Genomic DNA, 24399 nt, shown 5'->3' with positions numbered 1-24399 from the left:
TTTTGTCTTTTTCAGGTAAGTGAAGGGATCATTGGAGCCTTCCAGAAGATTTGCGAGGTAGGGTTACAGTCAATTGTTGTTGTTGTAAATTGTAGTATGTACATATACCTGTGTCTAACTGAATCACGAAAATATGGAACGTGATGAATGTATAAATAAAGGTAAAGCCACGTTTTTTCTTTTTCCTTCGTGGGTTTGCCTTTATTTATATCTATGTGTAATATATAAAATTACAAAATAGCCACACAGCTCTACTGTGTTAAATACATTCTTCCTACTCGCGTTATAGGCTTCCATAAGACGGGAATGTTTAGATACCAAATTCGATTAAAGAATCTAGAAATCCTAGTCATATCTAAACGCTTTCCGTCATAGTGTATTTTTTGTAAAACCTAACATATATATATAGTTTCTACATATGTATTTTTATTATATACACACACACATATATATATATATATTATGTATATTTATATATATATATATATATATATATATATTATATATATATATATAATGTTAGTTGATTTTTCATGATTTTTTCGCCTCTTGTCTCATTACCCATGTTATTTACATTCACTTCGCAGCAAGACGCGTCGCTCCAGAGTAAAAGATTCATCGATAACCTTTTAATGCTTTTAGTCATGAGTCGCATAAGGGATTCAGAGCCAACGCGTATATATGCGCTTTACTCCTAGTGCTAATACTACAGTACTACTGCTACTTCTACCACTCTTCCTCACTCCTCCCACTCCTCACACTCACTCTCTCCCCCTCCCTCCCTCCCTCCTCCTCCGCAAAACAAACGACAACTTATAAGCTCTCTGTCTTTTTTATCTCTCCTCTTACCGTTTATAATTCCTCTCTCTCTCTCTCTCTCTCTCTCTCTCTCTCTCTCAATTGTCGCTTGTCTTTTTTATCTCTCTAACTGAGAAAATATTCTTACGATAGAGTGGACGGGACGCCCCCAAGAAAAAAAAGAAGAAGAGAGAAGCGTTATACCTTGGGTGTTTATGAGCGCCATAATTGAGCTATGTATTTAGTGCTTGAAGAGGTTTTAGTGGATGTTCTCCCCCTTGGCCACACAAACACATCCATTGAAGTGCCTCTTGTACCTCCAAGCACCCCCCTTCCCCCACACACACCCATCCGCCCACTCCCACCACCCACGGGCAGGCACTGAGGTGGGAGGAGGGAGGGGAGGATGCTTTGATAAGCACGATGAGTTGTTGCCTTGTCCCGACTATTCTCCAACTCTCCCCCACCTCCTCCTCCTCCCCTCCCCTCCCTATCCCACCTTCCCTTTACTTTGTTTCATCTCTCCCTCCCCTTTCCTTCAATTCCCCCCTTCTCCCCCTCCCCCCACCGTATCTAGCAAGTGCTCAGACACGACATATTAATTATTATTGGCGAATGGATGCGGCTTTTAAGACACAGTACAGAGAAATCTTTTGTTAGCGAGGTCGTCTCGATTTTGGGTACTATGGCCCTTCTTATGTTTTGTTTTTCTTTTATTATTTATTGATTGATCGATTTATGCATTTATTTGCTAAAACTTGGCTCCAGACATTAATGTTGATATGGTTAACGAAAGGGCAGTTTGTTTTGTACCCGAATGTAGGTAAGGCTTGGTCATTTTATGTTAGGTGCTTTATGTTAGAGAACATTCTGCTCAACCCACGACATATATATTCCTAATAGTGCAGGACGGGATTGGCGGACTGGTAATGAAGTAATGTCCTCTGTCGGCTGCCAGTCCGTCCGTCCGTCCGTCTGTTTGCAGATATCAGAGATGTGCTGAGTTAACCAAAACATTTAAACTGAAGGAACAAAGGAATAAATAGCAAATTTCTGATAGCCCTCTCCTGTCTAATGCTGTAATTATATCTGATGTCTTTTCATCCTTCTTTGCTGTTCCCCTGTCACCAAGTCCGCAACTGGCTTTGGTTGGGGTGTCTGACCTAAGGTCAAGGCAACGTGGTACTACGAGTTTTTCCAAACTCTGATTCTCAGAAATGGTGGGACGCATTCTCCAAAAGTTTGATTCTCAGAAATGGTGGGACGCATTCTCCAAAAGTTCTCAATTTCTGTGGCCACATTCTGAGGAAAAATCTCTTGTTTTTTCGGAACATTATGAAAATGATCAACGTTCGAGTTAACCTATTAGTACCCAACAGTACTCAGTTAGACTTTTAAAATTCAAGATTGTAGAGGAGTGATATTTTGTGAGATTGAAGTTAGTCTTTTGTTTCAGCATAACCCACCTTTCCTTAAGAGGGTGGCTTCCAAGAAAAACAAAGGGCCAGTCTGTTTCAATTAATAACTTTTCATAATAAATGCTGTGAAATTATTGTGAAGGGACGCACTAGTTTTTATGACATTGGGTCATATTTTGCTACTTTTCCTATAATGTGTGTCATCTTACAACATTTATGTATATGAAATAATAGAAACATTATGTTTATGGTACGGTAGTAGGGGATAGGTTATTTTTTATCTTTTAGAGGGATAATTTCCTATTAATGATTAAAACTGCGGTGCAATGTATGGACGAAAACTCACCTAAATTTGATAAGTTTAGCTTTTCGTATATTTTGTTCTTTTATTTTTATTCTTTCATACCCACGACACATTCCTTTCCCTTATATGTTTCCTGTGTGATTTTTTTCTTTTTCTTTTCTTTTTTCCCCAGATTCTGCGTCCTCTTGTTTTTTCCCCCGAGACTGTCAATATCGCAGTCCGGTGTCTGGTTCTTGCATGTTATTGCAAATGCATTGTTGTTATTTATTTTTTTTTCCTTCGTGTGGTTTCCTTGTGTAATGACAGATTAGCTGTCGGCCGGCTGCCGTGTTTGGCATTTCTCCTTTAGTTTATGTACCGCCATTATTCATGTCGATTTCTGCTACCAGCTTCATTTCTCGGTGCCTTTTCATTTTTCTTCGACGTCGGCATTTCTCCCGTTCCTGTTTTTGTCGATATCTGTTTCTGCTCTCTTGTTTTTTTTTTCTTCGACTTATTTAAATAAGTTTTCTTAATATGCACTTAAGATTTTGTCCGCTGCCACCTGTTTTTCTTGGTGTGATTTCGTCTTTTTTTGGGATTATCCATTTCCCCGTATTTTATGATTCCTGTAGGTATCTCTTTTCCTCTTGGAGTCTTGTTTTTTATTCTCTTTTTGTTCTTTCTGGCTACGTCGCTCGATTTTCCCCATGTCCAGTATTCGTCCACATGTTCCGTTCCCTGCACCAGCAGTGTCCATCGATTAAAAATATATAGGTTTAGCCTTTTCACCTGTCCCGAGGGTACTACAGCTGTTTGGCCTTCTCGCTGCTGCGTAGACGGTCGGTAATCACGCCTAAACGTTCGCGGAAAACGTTCTACGTACCGCCCGTTCAAGGTGCGGGGCACCGAATCACTCACGGATGTAGAACTCTGCCCTAGGGATGTAAAGCGGTTATGTTCCTCTAGTCCGTATGTGATTTTTGTCATGTTTTATTGGACTCACACTCGCGTAGGTGAATGGTTATCATCTCCCTCAGCTGAACTGTGTGTTGCCTCTTGTGTTGATTTATTTAGGAAAGAGGTCGCATTCGGAATGTTGAATTGAGTTATCGGTAGGCTGGCAGGGAGAAATCTCTCTATCGCTGTGTGTGTGTGTGTTTGTTTGTGTCTCTTCTCTAATAAAATTTTGATAAAAAATAGAAAATTTTTTCCTTAGAATATGTCTGATTCTAGTTAGTTTACAGTCAGGTTTGATGGAAAATGAGATGTGATGCATATCGGGTTATTTACCCTCACGCTGTTTTTTAAACTTTGTCTCACTGTACTGCTAAGAGAAAAGGAGAATTGAAGGAGGGAATTTTCTCAGTCTCTTGTCTCATTCTCTGACTGTGAGGGGGAGGGGGGAAAGAGCTAAGAGAAAGGGTTCTATCAGCATCTTTCCCCCATTCTTGATGAGGTAAAAAAAGAAAAAAATAGGGGTGAAAGGAGGGGGGAATTTGGGACTCCTAACGCCTTTCTCTCACACATGATGTTGAGGAAATAAGATGTTTTTAATCTCTTTTCACTCTCTCTTACTGTGAGGAAAAATGGGAGTTAAAGGGAAAGGGTAAAATTGTTCCCACTCTTACTCTAAGGAAAAGGGCGGCTGTTATTTCCCCACTCTCCTACGAGGAGAAATAGAGATAGAGGAAAAAAAAATGGGTTTTAGGGGAAATAAGGGTTGGGCAGTTTCTTAACTTTTCCTCTGTCTTGGCGATCTTGAAAAAAAGGGGTTTAATAAAAGACTAGCGGGTTTCGTAACTTCTTTTCTTTATCTTGACGAGAAGGAAAATTTGGCTGTTCAAAGGAAAATGGGGGAGGGGGTATAGGAGAAAGGGTGTGGTGTGGGGGAGGGGGAAGAAGGGGGGGTAGGGTGGTTGCGTTTCATGTGTGGTTCTGCTGACCACATCCACTTGGCATGCTGGTCAGTGTAACTCTAATCTCCACTAATGTCCCCCAATAACGACTCCAATAAATTTAATTTGGGGTGATGGACAGGCCTAGCCGCCAGTGCTCTCTGTTGGGGAAGATGTCTGAGAGAGAGAGAGAGAGAGAGAGAGAGAGAGAGAGAGAGAGAACATCATCTGAGGAATTTGTAAAGTAGGATCAGCAGACGATGTGCGCTTGTTTGTTTGTTTGTGAGAGAGAGAGAGAGAGAGAGAGAGAGAGAGAGAGAGAGAGAGAGAGAGAGAGAAAGGTCTCCTTCTTTAATTCTATTTTAAGCCTCTATTGCTTCAGTCTTTACAAACAGTAAACACTAATATTGAACTGTTAACTGGTTTTGCTTGACATTGTATTTTTTTTTTGTAGAGCATGAATAAAATTTTACCCATTATTATTATTAGTATTACTAATATTACTGTTGTTGTTGTTGTACCCAAGTGGAGCAGAACAATAAAAACACATGAAAATAAAATAATTTTTTTTGTGGTATTACGTAGACAGATGATAATTTAAAGTCTCATATTACAATGTTGCGAAAGAGAGGAGAGAAGTTTAATGGCGCATGTGATTATGACCTTGATATTCCGTGCTTGTAGTCAGATAATTTTTTGATAGAGATTAATTTTCAGATACTTAAAGGTTATTTACGCGAAGTCCCTTCAGTGCTTTAAATGTTTTACTTATAGTTTCTTTGATTTACTCCTATGTAAGAGATCTGCCTAAAGTTTTATGAAGATTTTGCACGTACGCTCATTTACATAGTTCCTGGTTATATACTGTATGTGTATATATATATATATATATATATATATATATATATATATATATATATATGTGTGTGTGTGTGTGTGTGTGTGTGTGTGTGTGTGTGTGCACGCGCGCCTGTAGACAGATTCTGGAATGTACAAAATTGCTGGATGAAGATATCCAGTGCGTTTCCTTCATTTTTCGTAATGTTACTTTCTTCCACGTTCGCTTCCAAGCTTCGTCCCCTCTTTTTCTTGGTATCCCCCACCTCTTCCCCTTCCCCTCTCGTGGCCATTCCCTCGCGAGTGTCCGAGTGGTTTTGCTCTCTCCCAAGTGACCGATTCCCTACATTTTTGAAGCATTAGTGTCCATTTCCACCGGTCTGTCATCCTATTTCTTGATTTATTCCCATTTTATCGTTTCCCCTTCCATAATCCTCAGGGTTGGGATCGGTAATTTATTTGTGAGTGATGTTGTCAGAGGGAAGCGTGAGACCCCCCTCCCCCCCTTTCCCCCCTCCCTTTACCCCTCGGGGGTGATGTTAGTAGGGTAGTACTGAGTGAATGATGGACACCAGCACTATTATAGTCGCATAATATTATCTGCTCCTCAGCGTTCTCTTAAATTTCGCAGTTGGCTGTCATTTCTCCGAGGAAAAATTCAGACAAGGGATCGCTTTAAATGGGTCCTGCGGTCATTGCTCAGGTTAATTGTTGTGATTTCTCTTCTTTACAGGTCGTGACCTAATTTACTAATTGATTTCATCTGGGTTGACTCAGTGTTATTGCAAGCTTTGCCCAAGGTTACTGTGATTGTTCTGTTATGACATCCGTATCGTGTTCTGTTCTTATTATAGTGTCACATTTACTTGATTTTATCTTTAACTTTTATCTTTGTCTTTGTTGTTACTTGATTTTATCTTTATCTTTTATCTTTGTCTTTGCTGCCCACGAAAATGAAACTGACATCTTCACTGTTCACGGGTCTCAAATGGAGTAATGGCGTCGTCGTATCTACACATTCTAAGTTTTGGTCAGTTGTGATGTTCTGTCCCCCACCTCTTAACTCACCTCCCATTACTCCAGTCAAAGTTCTTTTCTTGCCTTCCATCACCCCTCCCCTTCCGTCCCCCTCCCCCTTCTCTTCCGCATCTCCTGACCATCGGACAAAGTGGTTGGCAAATCCAATAAGCAAGTCCTTTTCCTCGGTGGTCGCGGGTCCTAACAGGCCCTAAAACACTCCTCCGCCAAGAGACTACAAAGTGGGGGCCCAGGCGTAAACTGGCACAATACTGAGAGCCTCGTAAGGGCCCTCCCAAGAGGCGCCCTTAGAGAGCTGTGTGTGTGTGTGTGTGTGTGTCTGTGTGTTTGTGCTCTCTCTCTCTCTCTCTCTCTCTCTCCTCCAAGGCCTCCAAATGATTTTCTCTCTCTCTCTCTCCAAGGCCTCCAAGCGGTTTCTCTCTCTCTCTCTCTCTCTCTCTCTCTCTCTCTCTCTCTCTCTCTCTCTCTCTCTCTCTCTCTCTCTCTAAGGCCTCCAATAGGTTTCTTCTCAAGTTTTATTCTTCATTGTGGCTCCTCTGTGGTTCCATTTTGCTTTCCAGAAAAAGAAAGTAAACGCAGCAGGAGGAGAAGAACTTAGTGGAAATTCTCTCTCTCTCTCTCTCTCTCTCTCTCTCTCTCTCTCTCTCTCTCTCTCTCTCTCTCTCTCATCTGTAACGGTAACATAATCGTGCTACTGGGGTATGAGGATTTCTGCTGCTGCTTATTGTGGTTCCTATATCAGAGGTATGGAGACCGAGATGTTTTATAATTCACAATGTCTCTATTCTCTTAACCATACAAAAACGCAAACGGAAAAATTCGGCGTTCATTATAGCCTCCGTAATAATGATAATAAAAGCGCATCTTTTAATACTAATGCACATGTCATTATTATTATTATTATTATTATTATTATTATTATTATTATTATTAATTAATAAAGTAAATAAAACGTATGTTTGTTCTTGAATACACTGTAATGTAAATAAGCCCATTGCAATTTTTTTGTGTTTATAACAACGAAAATTCTGTTCTCGTACGTTACACGTCGATTGCTTCAATGTAATGTTGCAGGAAACGTCTTGGGGGCGGGGCGGGAAGGGGGAGAAGTCGAAATTGAACGTAAAGGAGAGAAAGGAATAAGGAAGGAATAAGTAAGCGGCAATAAACTAAACCCTTCACGTCCTGCCGCTCCGTGTTCGTCTTTCTATTCGGAGGCGAGAGAGAGAGAGAGAGAGAGAGAGAGAGAGAGAGAGAGAGAGATTTAGCGCCACATGCGACAAATAATTACGGAACAAGTGGTTCTAAGAGTCTTTTGGCCCGGCCGTTAGAGAGTTTAATAAGTGTCATGAAGACGGCTCCGGTGTGTCACGCCCCAAGCTGTTGCTGTTCTAGCTGTTAGCTGCTGCCGCTGTTAGCTGCTGCTGCTGGGGGTGTCCGTGTGTTATGTGTACGGGCGACGCCGCAGGAGAAAGCTCTGGGTACTATTTGGTTGATCGTTTTTGTTTTTGATAACTCTGTAGTCGTTCCCATTATGTAGCGGAATGTTAGTCACCAAATTCTAGCGGCTGCTGTTGTGTTGATCTGGTTCTTTTATGAGTCTTAGTGTTATTGCGTCTGCTAGTAATATATTATATAAATTCAAAGATGTATTCCGTCACTGTACAAACAGTAATTCAGTGTTTGTTATCTTGACGTTTATCCAGTAAAAAAAATCAATTGATTTAACGAACGTTTGTGAGCGATTAAGTAACGTTTCCGAAGAGGAGAGAGAGAGGGAGAGGGAGATTGTGTCTGGTAGTAATATATTATATAAATTCAAAGATGTATTCCGTTACTGCACAAACAGTAATTCAGTGTTTGTTATCTTGACGTTTATCCAGTAAAAAAAATAAATTGATTTAACGAACGTTTGTGAGTGATTAAGTAACGTTTCCGAAGAGGAGAGAGAGAGAGAGAGAGGAGATTGTGTCTGGTAGTAATATATTATATAAATTCAAAGATGTATTCCGTCACTGTACAAACAGTAATTCAGTGTTTGTTATCTTGACGTTTATCCAGTAAAAAAAATCAGTTGATTTAACCAACGTTTGTGAGCGATTAAGTAACGTTTCCGAAGAGGAGAGAGAGAGAGAGAGAGAGAGAGGGAGAGGGGAGATTGTGTCTGTTAGTAATATATTATATAAATTCAAAGATGTATTCCGTTACTGCACAAACAGTAATTCAGTGTTTGTTATCTTGACGTTTATCCAGTAAAAAAAATCAGTTGATTTAACGAACGTTTGTGAGCGATTAAGTAACGTTTCCGAAGAGGAGAGAGAGAGAGAGAGAGAGAGAGAGAGAGAGAGAGAGAGAGAGTGGAGATTGTGTCTGGTAGTAATATATTATATAAATTCAAAGATGTACTCCGTTACTGTACAAACAGTAATTCAGTGTTTGTTATCTTGACGTTTATCCAGTAAAAAAAATCAATTCATTTAACCAACGTTTGTGAGCGATTAAGTAACGTTTCCGAAGAGGAGAGAGAGAGAGAGGGAGAGGGGAGATTGAAGCTTGGCAAAAGAGGGGAGGAGTAGAGAGAAGAAAGAAAGGAAGGAAGGAAGCAACACTATTAGTTAAAAGGAAATCCAACGTGAATGTTATCGCATTGGCCAGATAAGGAGAGGTCGTCCTTTTATTATCATTGGGTGCGAGTGATCCAAACAAAAACACAGTAGGTTTTGTGTATGTGCTATGGCGTACTGTATATGTGTGATGTCACCTTAGAGGCTGGACGTTTATATCACTGCCTCTGGAAGCGAGAACTAAATGTAGACATTTGCGAGAAATGATTTTGCCGTTGAAATTCATCGGCGATTCTTGAATTGTAAAACCAACGATACGACTGCGCTTACGCCAATGTCCAATATCACGATGACCACTGAGGCGTTGGGAAATGGTGCCAGTTGCTGAAAAAGCAATGCCAACTTTTCAGACGTTATTGTTTATTGCCATTAAATGAGAGATGATATCTTGTATTTGAAACAAGTATTTCTTGTTAAGTCAATGGTGTTCGGACAAAAACATATTGCCTAGAACACCGAGATGCGATTTGTGCACCTGAAATAAACAAAGTATGTGTGTTTGATGACAACATAGAGGTTGGACAACAGTAATATGACACCCACCGAAAAATAAGAACGAACGTATTAACGGAGACCCATATATATATGGACCTGGGGTTTTGAAACATTTTTGTGAAGACGACACTGATGATGTTGATGCTGCGGTTGAGAGAGAGAGAGAGAGAGAGAGAGAGAGAGAGAGCGAGAAGAATCTTGGCCGGACCCTCATAATTGATATGGATGAAGGTGAGTTGAGGCGGGATTAAGAGATTACCCTAAGTTGGACATGGGAAAACTTTGATAAATGGACTTCAACCGGACGATAGGGGTCAGGGAGGGGTAGATAAGGGGAAGGGGAGACGAGGAAGGGGTTAATAAGTCCGCGTATATCTCTCGTCCTCATCATGACGTTTCACTCAAGTGGTGCAGGTTGAAGAGAGGGGAAATTTGGGGATTAGCGTTCTGAAGATTAGTTTGTGTTTTATGAGGGTTTCGGAAGGATTAGAAAGATGGCGGTAGATTAGATTGTGCGTCAGGTTGATTTATTGGGAATGACTTTAATTACTGTGAGTGATTGCAAAACGGGTCTTAATCACAGCTCTTTTTATTTATTGTGGAAGAAAAGTTTTACTCGTGTTGCATGCGATTGCTAGTGTTGATAAGCACAGGATATATATTAGCCGTCGCATTGAAAACTATAGAAAGAAATCGGAACTGACGGGTGCTCGGCTGAAAAAAAAAAAAGTTATGCTTTTCCTTTAAGATATTTAAGTTTTCACAATGACATTTTACTTCCAGAATTATTTCTCAAAAACAATTCAGACTTACAATATATATTTTTATAATTGCAATTATCGTAACACACGCGAGTTCTCTATAATTGTCATTGCAAGGACGCTTCTGAATTACTGTACATACATTCTGAAGCACTCGTCAGCAGCCGTAGCGGCTAAGAAATTCCTCAGTAGTGTGCCCTGGGCGATAAATCTCGGAAAGAAGGAAATGCGAGTCTTTGGGAAGCGGTTTATTTATAAAAGGTTTTGGGCATAAAACAACTTAAAGCGCCGTTGCCAGAGTTTAGTGGAGCTGGCCGAAGACCCCACAGAGGCTCAGGAATGTCTTTGAAACTTTGATAAAGGTTTAAAATATGCAATAATTTCCTTTGCAACCGAGGACCTGACACGTGAACAGCGTCGCAGTGAGAGAGAGAGAGAGAGAGAGAGAGACAGATACGTCATGCCGAAAGGAAATTAACATTTAAACTGAAAGAGATAGAGAATACAACACTGCTAGAGGAAAATAGGTAGATGGGAGGAGAGGAACATTATGAGAGAGAGAGAGAGAGAGAGAGAGAGAGAGAGAGATTTCATGCCGAAAGGAAATTAACATTTAAACAAAAAGAGATAGAGAATAAAACACTGCCAGAGGGAAAGAAAGATAGAAACATGAAGAGAGAGAGAGAGAGAGAGAGAGAGAGAGAGAGAGAGATTCACAATGAAAGGGAACTTACCTACGAGCTTGGAGTTAGATATAAGTCAAGGAAGCTAACATACGAAGAGAGAGAGAGAGAGAGAGAGAGAGAGAGAGAGAGAGGAGAGAGAGAGAGAGAGAGAGGGCTAAAACAGGCAGCATCCTGCTCAGATGATTATCGTTAAAGAAAATTAGCGAGCGCGAAATGTTTGGGTCCAGCTAGTGAGTGGAGTGAAGAATCTTTTTCTTTTTGCCGAACATCAGATACCTTTTGTCCATGATTCGAAAAAGGGCTCCTCTTTGATCGCGGGTAATGGACTGCGTAAGATGATTTTAACCGAACTCCAAATTTTATTGTTCTTGTCTCGCGAGGTTCTTGCTACATTTCTTGCGTCTGAGAATTATCTTAGCCTTTTGCTGTCTCCCCTTTCCTTTTCTCATCTCAGACTCTTTGTGACATTTCTTCTTCATTCGTCGCTGAGTTATCTAGTGATTTTTTTTATAACCGTATTTACGTGTTTGAATTATCTTGAAGTTTTTGTTAATTTCTTTATATTTGTCTTCCAGTTATCTTGAGTTGTTTTTATATTTCTACTGTTCATCTTGTTCATCTTGGGAGTTTTATTTTATTTCCTCGCTTTTGTATCTTTATTTTCATGGATAAGTTTATATTTACTTACTTTCTTGTTTAAATAGTCTTGGACTTTCTTATGCTTCCCTCATTCTAGTTTTTGAACCGATGTCCTTATCACGCTCTTTTATTTTTCAACTTTCCTATCTGTGGTTCTTTGTGACACCTTCCTCGTCTCTAAATTATTTTTGGAGGATGTTTTTTCATGTCCTTTCTTTCTTTATGTTCTGTATCTTTGATCTCCTGTTCCTTCGGCGAAGGGCCCCCGGGACGCGAATTCAATACCGTCATACGTTTTTATAATTCCTTTTGATGGCACTCTGTCGTTGTGGCGTTGCGATTGAGAGCGATTGCCGTGACTGTTGCTGCGCCTTCTCAGAAGTCAGTGACGGGTGGTGCCCTTTGAAGCGAAGAGTGACTGCTTTTGATGATTTTGTTCGTAATGATTCGGGTGTGCTTGAATTTTTTTTTTTCAGTTCTCATTTTAGTTTGTCGGTTCGTATGGTTTTCTTTCTACTTTTTAGAATTATCTATTTTTATTTTTGTGTGTGTGTGTTTTTTCCTGTCGTGATGATATTCGCGTTTGCTTGACTTTTTTTTTATTCAGTTTGCCTGGTTTTTTTCCCTTCCCATTTTCTGTATTTTGTGTCACGATTTTTTTTCTTTTTTGTGTTCATCAATTTGTCTTCTCACCTCCCAGATATTTATTATTCTAATTTTGCTAATTTATTGCTGGATCTGTCTGTAGAATCGTTATGGGCTTAAAAGCAATTTATTTTCTCATATATTTTTTTCGTTAATTTCGAGAATCAACTTTCAGTTTCATCGTAAAAAATGTCCTTTTCTTCTGACTGTCATAAAACGACTTTCCTTATCATCATCATCATCATCATCATCATCATCATCATCACCATCACCATCACCATCATCATCATCTTCATCTTCATCATTCTATTACGTCTTCTCTCTTATCTCACGTCCCTCGAAGGAGGAACAACCTGTAATGTCAACATGTTAGATTTACGTAAAGAAAACAACAGTCGATCGTAGAACACGTACATTATTCCCGGGAGTCTATGATCCATCGCTTTCGTATCCAAAGTCTAAAGTTTGTATCTACCTCCTCAGGCTCGAGCAAGTATTCCCCATCCGTTTAAGCATCTTCATTTACTAACACCATATTCCAGACACGCGGGGAAAATATTGTTCCCTTATTTCCCCCCCCTACGAAGTCTCATCTCGTGCATTTTAGCAGGAGAGGCTCGGAGAGCGCGGCAATCTCGCGGTAGTTCGTGATTGGTCCCTGGAGATCACGTGATCTCCCTAATTTCACTCTCCGCCGTCATTACGCACAGAGCCATCGCGGTTGCCCAATGTTACCAGGGAGCGTAAATGGGTCTGAGAGAGAGAGAGAGAGAGAGAGAGAGAGAGAGAGAGAGAGAGAGAGAGAGGCGGGATTGGAAAGATCCCTTGGAGGGATGCCTCGTGAGATTGAGGTTTCTAAAAGCGTAATAGTAGGCTCGTAAATCTGTCTTGTAATAGATTTTACTAAGACAGGGCTCGAATGCTTTATTCTCGAAGAAAGCGTTTTATTAATGCAGGTCTCGGATCTATTGTTACTATGAGGTAATTGTCGGATTCTGCTCTTTAATGCGGGGCTCTAATGCTGTTATTGACCCTGTTCTCGAATGCAGTTATTAAGATAGGTCTCGAATGCTGTTTTGTTAAGGCAGCCCTCGAATGCAGTTATTAAGAAACTACTGGAATGCTGTTTTGTTAAGGCAGGACTCGAATGCTGCTTTGTTAAGGCAGGACTCGAATGCAGTCATTAAGGCAGGTCTCGAATGCAGTCATTAAGGCAGGTCTCGAATGCTGTTTTGTTAAGGCAGGACTCGAATGCTGTTTTGTTAAGGCAGGACTCGAATGCAGTTGTTAAGACAGGTCTCGAATGCAGTTATTAAGGCAGGACTCGAATGTTTTGTTAAGGCAGGGACTCAGCGCAGTTATTAAGACAGGTCTCGAATGCTGTTTTGTTAAGGCAGGACTCGAATGTAGTTATTAAGACAGGTCTCGAATGCTGTTTTGTTAAGGCAGGACTCGAATGCAGTTATTAAGACAGGTCTCGAATGCTGTTTTGTTAAGGCAGGACTCGAATGCAGTTATTAAGACAGGTCTCGAATGCTGTTTTGTTAAGGCAGGACTCGAATGCAGTTATTAAGAAAGGTCTCGAATGTTGTTTTGTTAAGGCAGGACTCGAATGCAGTTATTAAGACAGGTCTCGAATGTTGTTTTGTCAAGGCAGGACTCGAATGCCGTGCCAGGGGCCTTGGCTGGCGTTTTCTCGGGACAAAAGACCGGGAGATTTTCCCTCAAAGTCACGCCGAGCTTGAACCTCCTTGGTAAGGATGTAAAAATATGCAAGCCGTGGATCTAGGGGATTTGCAGGGAATTTTCTGAAACGTTTTGGAGTAAATTTTTTGAATTGTCTCGCTGTTTATTTTCTTTGTGTTTATTTACTAGAGAGGATTGTGTTCTATTCATGCCCTCCAGTTTAACATGGTATATTTCTCTATGTATTGTTGTATCTGTAATACTTTAGGTAGTTTTATTACTCATAAGAATTAGACTCGATCGTATTTTAATTGAATTTTACGGTACAGTTGATCTTTAGCGAAATAGAAAGCAGAGCTGATGAAAATGATAAAACCCAGTAACAGTCTTACGTAGTCCGTGATATTTTCACCCCTCGAGTAACGTATTATGATGCGATTTACGTTATCCTCGTGCACAGATCTTGGCTTTTGAGGCCTTTGCTCCTGTCGATTGCTTTGCAGGAGAAAAGAAAGGCTAATAACTTTGACATTTTGAGGTAAAAGGGAAGGACGTGTAATGAAGCTGTTTTATCACTGGGAATGAAGGCTTCAGCTGTATGAGCCGAAGGCATAAAGGCGTGGGAGTTGGTGGAACAACAACAACACTAACAAAAACAACAACAAACCCCTCCCCCCCCTAACAAAGGCTCTGTATCCCTGACCTATTCCCGAGGGACATTCTCGCCACGGCTTCGAAGAGGGGAGAAGTGTAGAGGAGGAGAAAGATTCCCATGTACAATCTCTCTCTTCATGCCCCCTCGACACTCATATTGTGTGTGTGTGTGTGTGTGTGTGTAACTTCTAGGCGTACATGCTGTGCGAGTTTTGTTTATTTTGACTTACACTGTACGCACAGAGTTGTATTGTGACGTGTGCGCTTTAGGCGTACGTACTTGTCCAATGAACTGAAATTTTAAGCACATCGTATGCACGTTATATGGAATTTGGCGCATATGTATGTGTGACGTGTGTGTCATGTAAGTACGGTCTAATCGGGTTCTGTTATGACGCATTACATAAAACAGTTTTATTTATCTGGATGTTTTATTCGTTTTATTTTCCTTTCTTTTTGACGTACCACTCGGAGTCTTGAATTGATTGTGTCTGTTGGATCAAGGCGTACGAATTGCTCAATTTTACTTGTTTTAACAGACATCATGCTCAGCATCTTTAGTTGGTCATATGTCTGTTTTTTCAGGCGTACATACGGCTTCAGTTTCGTTTACTTTCACGCACATTGTACGAACAGGATCTCGAGTTTGTTGTGTGCGTGTCAGTTTTAGGCGTACACGCTGCTCGAGTTCTGTTTATTTTGAAACAATGCGCTTATAGAACCTCAAATTTGTTGTTTTAGGCTTACAGGTAACCTGATCTTTTCGTATTTGGGAGTCCCTTGTTGAGGTTTTTGGGAGACCAAACAAGATTTGTATTTTTGCTACATACAGTACGCAGAGAATCATGATTTAATTCTTGTGGGTGCAAGCTATAGGAATTTTCTAAGAAACCAATGTCACGGTTGCTTCGATATATCGTTGAATTTTTTCTTTTTGTTGGTTGTAACCTTCGTTTTATCACTGACAGTTTATTATATAATTTAATGGAATATTTGTAAGGAGTAAATTATCAAAGGATAATGCGAGACTTGTACAGAGCTTTTTTTTTCCACAAATTTAGTTGTTTATTGCAGAAAGGAATTATTATTATTAAGTGTCATCACTTGTATAATTTCGGGGATTATTTGTAAATGAAAATTATTCGTAGGAAAATAACTGGAGATCGGCGTTGTATTTGTAGAACAAAGGAGGAGCATGTCAAAATACAAAACGCCTTTTTGGAAAAGTTTTTCCTCTTCAGCGGTTAGAACAGATACACCACTGTAGTTTTTTTTTTTTTTTTTGGAAACTTATCATCATTATTATTATTAATCATAAATTGCAGAAATTCTTACGGTATAAATCAGAGAAAGCCATTAGTTAGCTGAACAGAATAGCGTTAATGGGAACGATGAAAAAACAGCAGAGAAAAGTACAGGAAAACCGATTAAGAAGATAATTAAAAGAGTCATTAATATTGTGTGCGTTTAACACATTAATTCGAGTTGAGTTGAATATAGAATTTAGGCCAAAGGCCAAGCACTGGGACCTATGAGGTCATTCAGCGCTGAAACGGAAATTGACAATAAGAAGGTTTGAAAGGTGTAACAGGAGGAAAACCTCTCAGTTGTACTATGAATCAGTTGTTAGGAGAGGCTGGAAAGTAAGATGAAGAAAGAGAATATGAAAGGAGGTGCAGTAAAAGGAACGAAAGGGGTTGCAGCTAAGGGCCGAAGACACACCACATTAATTTTGTTATTGCTTTTAAATATTTGCGAAGATGCCCTTCGAACGTTGAACGTGCGAGAAAGACTGAGGCGTGTTTATTTGATGGTTTTAAATTCCCCAAGGGAAAAAAGAGTTCTTTTTAACCCCCAGTTAACAAACTATCAACGAATTTTGTATATCGAGATAAATACAGTATTTCAGTTTCGTTGCGAAGTTGCCTTTTGCGAAGAAGCGACCCCGTCCAGTTAGTTACGAACGAGAAGCCGCGGCGCTTCTATTGACCCGAGTTTTAAAGAGGGAGAGAGAGAGAGAGAGAGAAAAGAAGTTATTGTAATCCCCCAATTACATCTAATCTTGGCTTTTCGAGTCGATGGGGCATGGCACGGGGACGAAACGAATGGGTTCCTTCATTATCGCCCACAGTGGTAGTGTCGTTAAGTCGTTAGGTTCGGCTTTAATTAATAGACCTTAATGAACTTTTCTTGATAGTTTCCCCTGAATAAAGACTGGCGTGAATTACAGGTTAATATTCTTTCCACCTCCCCCTCCCCTCCTCCCTCCCTCTCTCCCTTTCACCCCCTACCCCCAGGGTTTCTTCCCCAATCCCCTTCCTACATATCCGAGTGACTCCTGCGGCGTACCCTGGACCGTGTTTCACTAATGGGCTCCCTGCCATTATAATACATTCATTATCATTTATCCCTTCTATTATGCTGTATATGTTGTTTAGTTTTTATATGTAGTTTCTTGTGGATCTTCTCTTGATTACTTATTTTTTTTTTATTCTGTGAAGTAAAACAATGTAATACGTGGGGGTCATGTGAAACAAGATGAAAGCTTTTAATAACAGTTAATGTACGTTACGTAACGTGAATTTATGACGTTACTTAAGTTTAATAATAGTGTTATGGAAAGATCCGTAGAAATGGTGGGATTAACTTGTTGAATCCTACTACTAAATCGAAAAAGAACAAAAAGGGCTCTGAGTTGACAGCTTGATAGCTGTTCGTAACCGATCATATAAAGCTCAGGAAATCTCACAAAAGTCGTAATGAAGAAAGATATATTGCTGTATATATACATATATAATATATATTATACATACATACATATACTGTATATGTATATATATATATATATATATATATATATATATATATATGTATATATATATATTAATTTATATATATATATATATATATATATTATATATATATATATATATATATATATATATATATATATATATATATATATATATATTATTTTGTTAGCCATAGTAGCCTCTTTATCTGTTTGAGTTCCTCATATTTGGATACGTTTTCCACACAGAAAACCTTAAAAATACAGGGAAACAAGAAGAGGGAAGCGCTCATTTCACTTTCTGATAGGGTATGGTTTTTATATTTTGTTTTTCATAATATTTTTCCATTTCAGGAAAATTTATTTTTTTCATTGTTCAACGTGATAGTCAAGTATTAGAAGATGAGCCTTTATGTTAATTTGTTTTCTGTTTGCACCCAATATCCTATTTCATATGTATCCGTATTACCTTTACATATAATTTTTAAATGTGTTATTTTTATTTTGATCCCATTTCTGCTTTTGGTTTATTTTTTATTCGTTAGATTTTTTTCATTTGTCCAGTATGGAGATTTTTCACTTGTCCAGTATGGAGAATTTTTTTCATTTGTCCATTATGGAGAATTTTTTAATTTGTCCATTATGGAGAATTTTTTCATTTGTCCATTTTGGAGAATTTTTTCATATGCCCAGTATAGAGAATTTTCCTTGTCCATTATTGAAATTTTTTCATTTTTGTCTCATTTTGGGAGAATTTTCATTTGTCCAGTATGGAGAATTTTTTCATTTGTCCATTTTGGAGAATTTTTTCATTTGTCCAGTATAGAGAATATTTTGACTTGTCCATTATGGAGAATTTTTTTTCATTCGTCCATTTTGGAGAATTTTTTCAAATGACCAGTATGGAGAATTTTTTCATTTGTCCATTTTGAAGAATTTTTTCATCTGTCCATCATGGAAATTTTTTTTTTTCATTCGTCCATAATGGCTGTGAACAGTGTTTATTAGAGGATGGACCCATAAGTATGTTTATTTTTTCTCTTTTTCTTCTCTTTTTATGAACGACTTCCGCCGTCATGAAACGGCATCACCACTCATGTTCGAGCACATTTGTATCGGCAGTCTGGCCTTTAATCATCGGGTTAATTATTTACATTCAGTACAATGGTAATGTTAATAACAGTGGCACTGCAGTAAAAGGCCGATATGACCTGTAATTTGGGTCCATTATTAGTTCATAACGCTTGTTCTAATATCGTAATGCTTATTGCATAATTTGATTGCGTCCATTTCGGTATTTCCCCAAAAATTTGGGATTTTAGGGTTAATGCGGCTTCTGTTTTTTTTAAACGTCCTGTATATTTCAGAAACGGTACCGGACTATTTATTGGTCATTTTATTTATTCTCTCAGCGGATATTTGTTTATTTGTAGATTCGTTCTCTGCTAAACCTCAAGGTATCAAGTTTTCGTGGAACTGAACAGAACAGAATATTGGTTCATTCCATGGTTCATGTTAGGGAATCGAAGTTGGTCTTTTTGAGATAAATGTTATCTTGGGCTTGAAGTTTAAATAGGTTTTAGTTGCCGTATTACAACGGCATGAAGAACAGTTCACCATCATAAAATTACGGAAATAATGAAAACTACTAATAATGAGGTTTATAATGACTTAAAAATCCATGAAATCTATGCTTAAAAAAAAAGGCGCTTTGAAAAGTGTAAGATTCCCAGTTTAGGAGACAGGGAAATTGGGATCGTCAGCGTCAGAAACAGCAATTCTCTGTACGAATTCATTTGTTTAGCGTTTGTTTGTGTGTATGTTGTTTTAAGTTGTTGTCGCCAAGTACACACACACACACACGTGTATGTGTGTGTGTTTGTTTCGAGCACCAACGAAAGATAGTAGCAGCGATTTCAAATTCCACATCCTGTGTGCAAAAAGTCCCTCTCATGCTAAATGAGAACATTAAGAGCCGGAAAGAACCAAGAGGCCTTTTAAGACGAGATTGCCACGCCAACCACCGTGATTTCCGCTCATGTCACACGACGAGAGGGGTTTAGTAGCCCTGTGTTCAGGCACCGTCAGATGGAAACAAGGCCCTTCTCACCTGCGGGAGTAGCAGCAGCAGCAGCAGGAGCACAGCAAGCAGCAGGAGCGAGAGCAACAGCGGTGACGGCACGAACACGGAAATGTTTATGTTGCACAGATGCTGTGATTTGGCCGCGCGAAGATTGATGTCCTCTTTATTCTCGCAATTGTCGAAGGATGGCCACGTGTAGTTTACCCTCCTCCTCCTCCTCCTCCTCCTCCTCCTCCTCCTTCTTCTTCTTCTTCTTCTTTTTTGGTCGTTCTCTTTTCCCACAACAATTACGGAGCTCTCCTTTTAATAGTCGTCATCGCCGTCGGCTGGCAATTAGCCCGAGTGAAATGACTCCTCTGGAAATATAATATTCGTTGGTAGACCAAAGTTTTGATCCGTTGATGGATGAGCGGTTTGCGACGCTCCTGTGCTCTTGCACGACTCTCATCAGATTCCTGTGAACATGTTTGTGTTCTCCGGGTCTCGTTGAACGTTGCTTATGGAGGTCGTGAAAGCTAATTGTTTTCTGTGTAATTAACACTCGTTGGGGAATTTGGGTAATTATTTGTATGGTTCTTCTTTAACCTGGAAGGGCCATGGTCCTAAAACTGCGTTAATGTTTTAAGAACAAATTGTTTATTATTGTGTGTATTATTGTATTATTGTGTATTATTGTTGTTGTTGTTGTTGTGGAACTGCCCATAAAGGACACATATGCTACGGTAAAAAAAATACTGAGAAGAAAAGTATGCTCAAGCATATATAAACAAAATAAAATGTAAGTAAAAAAAGAACCTAATAGATTGTTCATTCCTTACATCCTCGTTGATACACTGTTAATACCTTCTTACACGGAAATACTTCGAGAGGCAGTGAATAGTACGCCTGATGAATCTGGGTTCTGTTTTTAGAACTTCCTTAATTTAGTGTTTTGGCAGACACACGGGAACCGTCTGGTGGGGAGCTTTCCTTTAATGAAGGCATGGAGGTCCTTTGTCTGCTTGCGCACTTTTGGATGATTGTGGTCAGAGGAAGCCATGGCCGTTAGGTGTTTATTGATTGATTTACTTAAAATGGCGTTACTGTTGATAGGTATGAGAAGATCGCAGTTTTGTGTTAGGGTGCTCTCGGCAGTTACGTTTCCACTTTTGCACTGAATGATTGATCTGATAATAACTCTGGCGTTACACCGCATAATAAAGATGTTTAGAGGAGTATGGCTAACCATACAAGGTAGATTAGTGTTAGAAGTGTGTTAATGAATTTCGTCCTTTTAGTAATAAGTCTTGCACCTTGAAAGGGAATGGGTTACAAGCTTAGGAAACAGACGAAGAATTAGCTCTTTTTCCTTGAACTAAATATTATGGAGGAATGAGGAGATTTCTTAAAATTACAGCTTTTTTTTTTTTTTTTTTTTGCTGTTTACCAGAGGTTGTGTCCTAAGTAGATATTACTCGCCAAAATTTAATTTGCTGACTTTCATATCCAGAAAACGAGATAAATATACAACATTCAACTCGTCCACGCTTGGGTATTGGAACAGAAAGATGAATGCTGGCTCTTGTCTCCCAACTTCTACGTCTTCTAATCCTCCCACTGTCGTCTTTTTATCCACGCGCTCTCGCGCGCGCGCGCGTATGTGTGCGCAAGCGTGGGAAAAATGCCTCGTAATGATTGTTAAGTGTCAGTTAGTTAGAACGAATGAAGTCAGTAAGTGACATACATAGCCAAATACTTGTCAGGTGGTAAGTGGCTTTGTGTGCCTTGCCAAAAGAAATGGGGCATCTGGACGAATTTCTTGTGAAGTCGATTGCGTATTAAAACGAGGGTACACGAGGGAGAGGTATCGCAGACTTTCCTCATTCCTTCGAATTATTACCGGGAAAATGACAATTAATACTTTCGAAAAATAAAAAAGCTAAACATGGTTGGATGTTACATGACCACTTAAAAAAACCAGTTTTCTATATTGGCAGTGGTGGTTGGGTACAGGCAACGTGCTGTGAGTTTACAGGAAGAGGTTAAAAAATTTACGAATGTTGACCCAACTGGCAATTCTGATGCGTTTTTAGCCCTGGTTAGGATTCGTACCCGTCCTAATTTATTGAGATCTGAATATGTTGCGTTTTCACTGTGATTCTACTGTGTGTGTTTTTTTTTTTTTTTTTTAGTAATTCTTATGCCTGAAGAGTTTAGTTTTCACTGTGATTTTACTGGGGTTTTTTATTAGTAAGTCTTATGCCTGGAGAGTTTAGAAGCAATTACATGCATTTTGAGAATTATGTAAACTCTGTGTACATACACACAAACACACGGACGTTTGTATATCATGTGTATGTATGTATGTATGTATGTATGTATGTATGTATATATATATATAGATATGTAAAGATATGTATATGTATGACTGAATCACGAAAATATGGAACGTGATGAATATTTATATAAATAGATATAATGACACGAAGGAAAGAGAAACAATGGAGTACTGCAAAGCCTTTATAGTCGATTTATATATATATATTAAAATTATCTATATATATATATATATGTATATATATATATATATATATATATATATATATATATATATATATATATATATCATGTTTCCTATTCTGAGTAATCACCAAATATTGAGGCTTTTGTGTGTGTTCGAGCTCATTGTACATTATGAAAATTCGAGTCCAATTGAAGCATGATGCTCGAGGAATTATGGTAACTTTCCATTCAATTACAGAAGCGATGGAAATGAAAACTCACCATCTGCTTCGGTATTATTATAATTTATTAATGGGCGAACAGCCGTCACAGAATTGCTTCGTTCGTAGCGTGAGAGCAACACGGCACCTGATTACAGAAAATTAATAATTCCCGTCGGCCCCGGCCGAAATTGCATGGAATTGTCAGATAATATAGTTTACACTGTGCTGTCTGTGATCTTGCGAGGTTTGTATTGGTATGTTCTTCAATTCATTACTGGTACTTAATGCAAATTAGCCTTACGTCAGGTTCTTATCGTCTGCAACAGAGGCTTGTAATGCCTCTGCCGTTACTTGCGACCAAGTTACGAGCGCCAGCTGCCGGCGGGAGAGTCGGCGACCATTCGCAACTTGCGAGAAAATATACAACGTGTTGTAATTTAGCGGCCGAGGTCGCTTCGCGTTCGCACCGTGGAGCATCTGACAAAGCTGTCTGGTATGCAATACTGACCTTTAAGTCGCTCTTGTAATATGAGCCAGATTGGGTTAATTGGGCGTCGGCGGGTTACGTCTTTGCAGCTGGAGACCCCCTCGTGAGCATAATACAGCTGATTTTCAGTCACCATGGTTGATGCACCCCTCCCCTTCCCCACCGCTCCCCTTCATCATCCCTCCCCCACCCCACCCCCGCCCTTCCTCCTCTGCTAATCCTTCGTCCAACACCGGTATTGTTGTTATTATGTTTTGTTATTAGGTCTAATTGTCATTTTTCCTCTGAACCGTTACTGGTACCTCGTTATTCGCCTCATTATAAAGACGGTGTCATGGTTTTACGGGTGCGAGGACCCCGAGAATGGCTGCAATGAGAGGAAGAGAATATTTTTTTCTTAAATTATTATTTTTCTTTTTTTTTGCTGGAGGGTTGGAGTGGCGGGTTAGGGTGGAGGAAGGAGTGGGGGGGGGGAGGCATTACGGAATCGTCGTGTCTCGGAGAAAATAGACGATAATAAGCATAAAGATTACGTAAAGAGAAACCCGATTTTTATTGGCGATATATTTTCAGAAATTTTTTGTTTCATTTGGTTTGATGTTTCGACGAATTGATATTTCCTGATCATGAGATAAAAAAAAAAAAAGCTGTGTGTGCATGAATAAAGCAAGAGCTCGATATTACTGACGACTGCATAGATAAATATTGACTAATTTATAGATAATGCTCTTGTGTCCGTATCACTTCCTGTTATGAAGGGAAAGACAAGGAAAGGGTTCGACGGAAAATGAGTAAAAAAAAAAACTCCTCCCCCTCCCTTTCACTACTCCCCTCCCCCCTTTCCCAAATTCCTCCATACCACTCCCCTACTTCTCTGTCTCCCGCTCCTTACCCACGGCGTTAAACATGGATTGTTTGTGATTGTTCTCATTTTCCTAATGTTTCCTATCATTAGAAAGTAAAAAAAAGATTGCTAATGATTTTCCCGCTACAATTACTGGTAGGGTTTTTTTTTTTATTTTTATTTTCAACAGAGGTTGTGTAATGGACTTTGTGGGCTTTTCTCCGGCATATACGATAGTTGCAGGTTGCATGTTAAGATATTATGGTTGAAAAACATGATTTCCAGGTGAATCTTTATATATATATATATATATATATATATATATATATATATATATATATATATATATATATATATATGTATGTGTATGTATATGTGTGTATATATATGTGTAGAATATACTGGTCACTTTTACCAGACACATAGTAATTATATAAAGTTAAGAGGGCATTGTTGCTATTATATATATATATATATATATATACTATACATATATAGTATATATATAATTATATATATATATATACACATACATATATATATACATATAAACACACATATATATATGTATATATATAATAATTATATACTTATATATACATACACATATAAATATGCATACACATACATACAGGCATGACTAAATTTCGGTTATCTTCCTTAATTATCAATAAAGTCCACAACGAAGGTCGTTTCGGTTATATTATAAATTTAGATGTAAACATAAATCAATGCCGAATTCTGAAGCTTATTACAAATATATTTAGAGTCAAATTCTTTATTGAGAATTATGACTCCTTTTCGGACAGCAAATTCCTGTGCTTTGACCGACTCAGTTTCCTGGAGTCGGAGCGAGATTCCAGTAAGGTACGCAGGCGAGCAGCCAGAAGATCACAGGGTACGGGAGAGATTTTTCCTTCCTTGACAGACAGACAGACAGACAGACAGACGACGACCTGATACAGAATTGCTTTGAGTCGGTAAACAAATGGTTTGTCGTTAGCTCTTTCTTCTGTGTAAAAAAGTA

The 24399-nt window shown here is 39.0% G+C and overlaps 1 protein-coding gene across 50 annotated transcripts in view; it reads left to right on the top strand.

Moving 5' to 3' along the window:
* hth (homothorax) overlaps positions 1–24399 on the top strand; it is a 643335-nt gene that overhangs the window by 180516 nt on the left and 438420 nt on the right. For 27 of the 50 annotated variants that reach the window (XM_067113408.1, XM_067113411.1, XM_067113429.1 and 24 more), the window contains one exon: positions 16–57. The exons of the other annotated variants lie outside the window; for them this stretch is intronic. In XM_067113408.1, coding sequence (XP_066969509.1) covers positions 16–57 — 42 coding nt within the window. The remainder of the gene's footprint in view (positions 1–15; positions 58–24399) is intronic. 50 annotated transcript variants of the gene reach the window in all.

This window comes from Macrobrachium rosenbergii, chromosome 12 (genome assembly GCF_040412425.1).
Source record: "Macrobrachium rosenbergii isolate ZJJX-2024 chromosome 12, ASM4041242v1, whole genome shotgun sequence".
Lineage (NCBI taxonomy): Eukaryota > Metazoa > Arthropoda > Malacostraca > Decapoda > Palaemonidae > Macrobrachium > Macrobrachium rosenbergii.
Note: the sequence above shows the minus strand (reverse complement) of the source record. Positions and strands in the feature narration are given on the sequence as shown.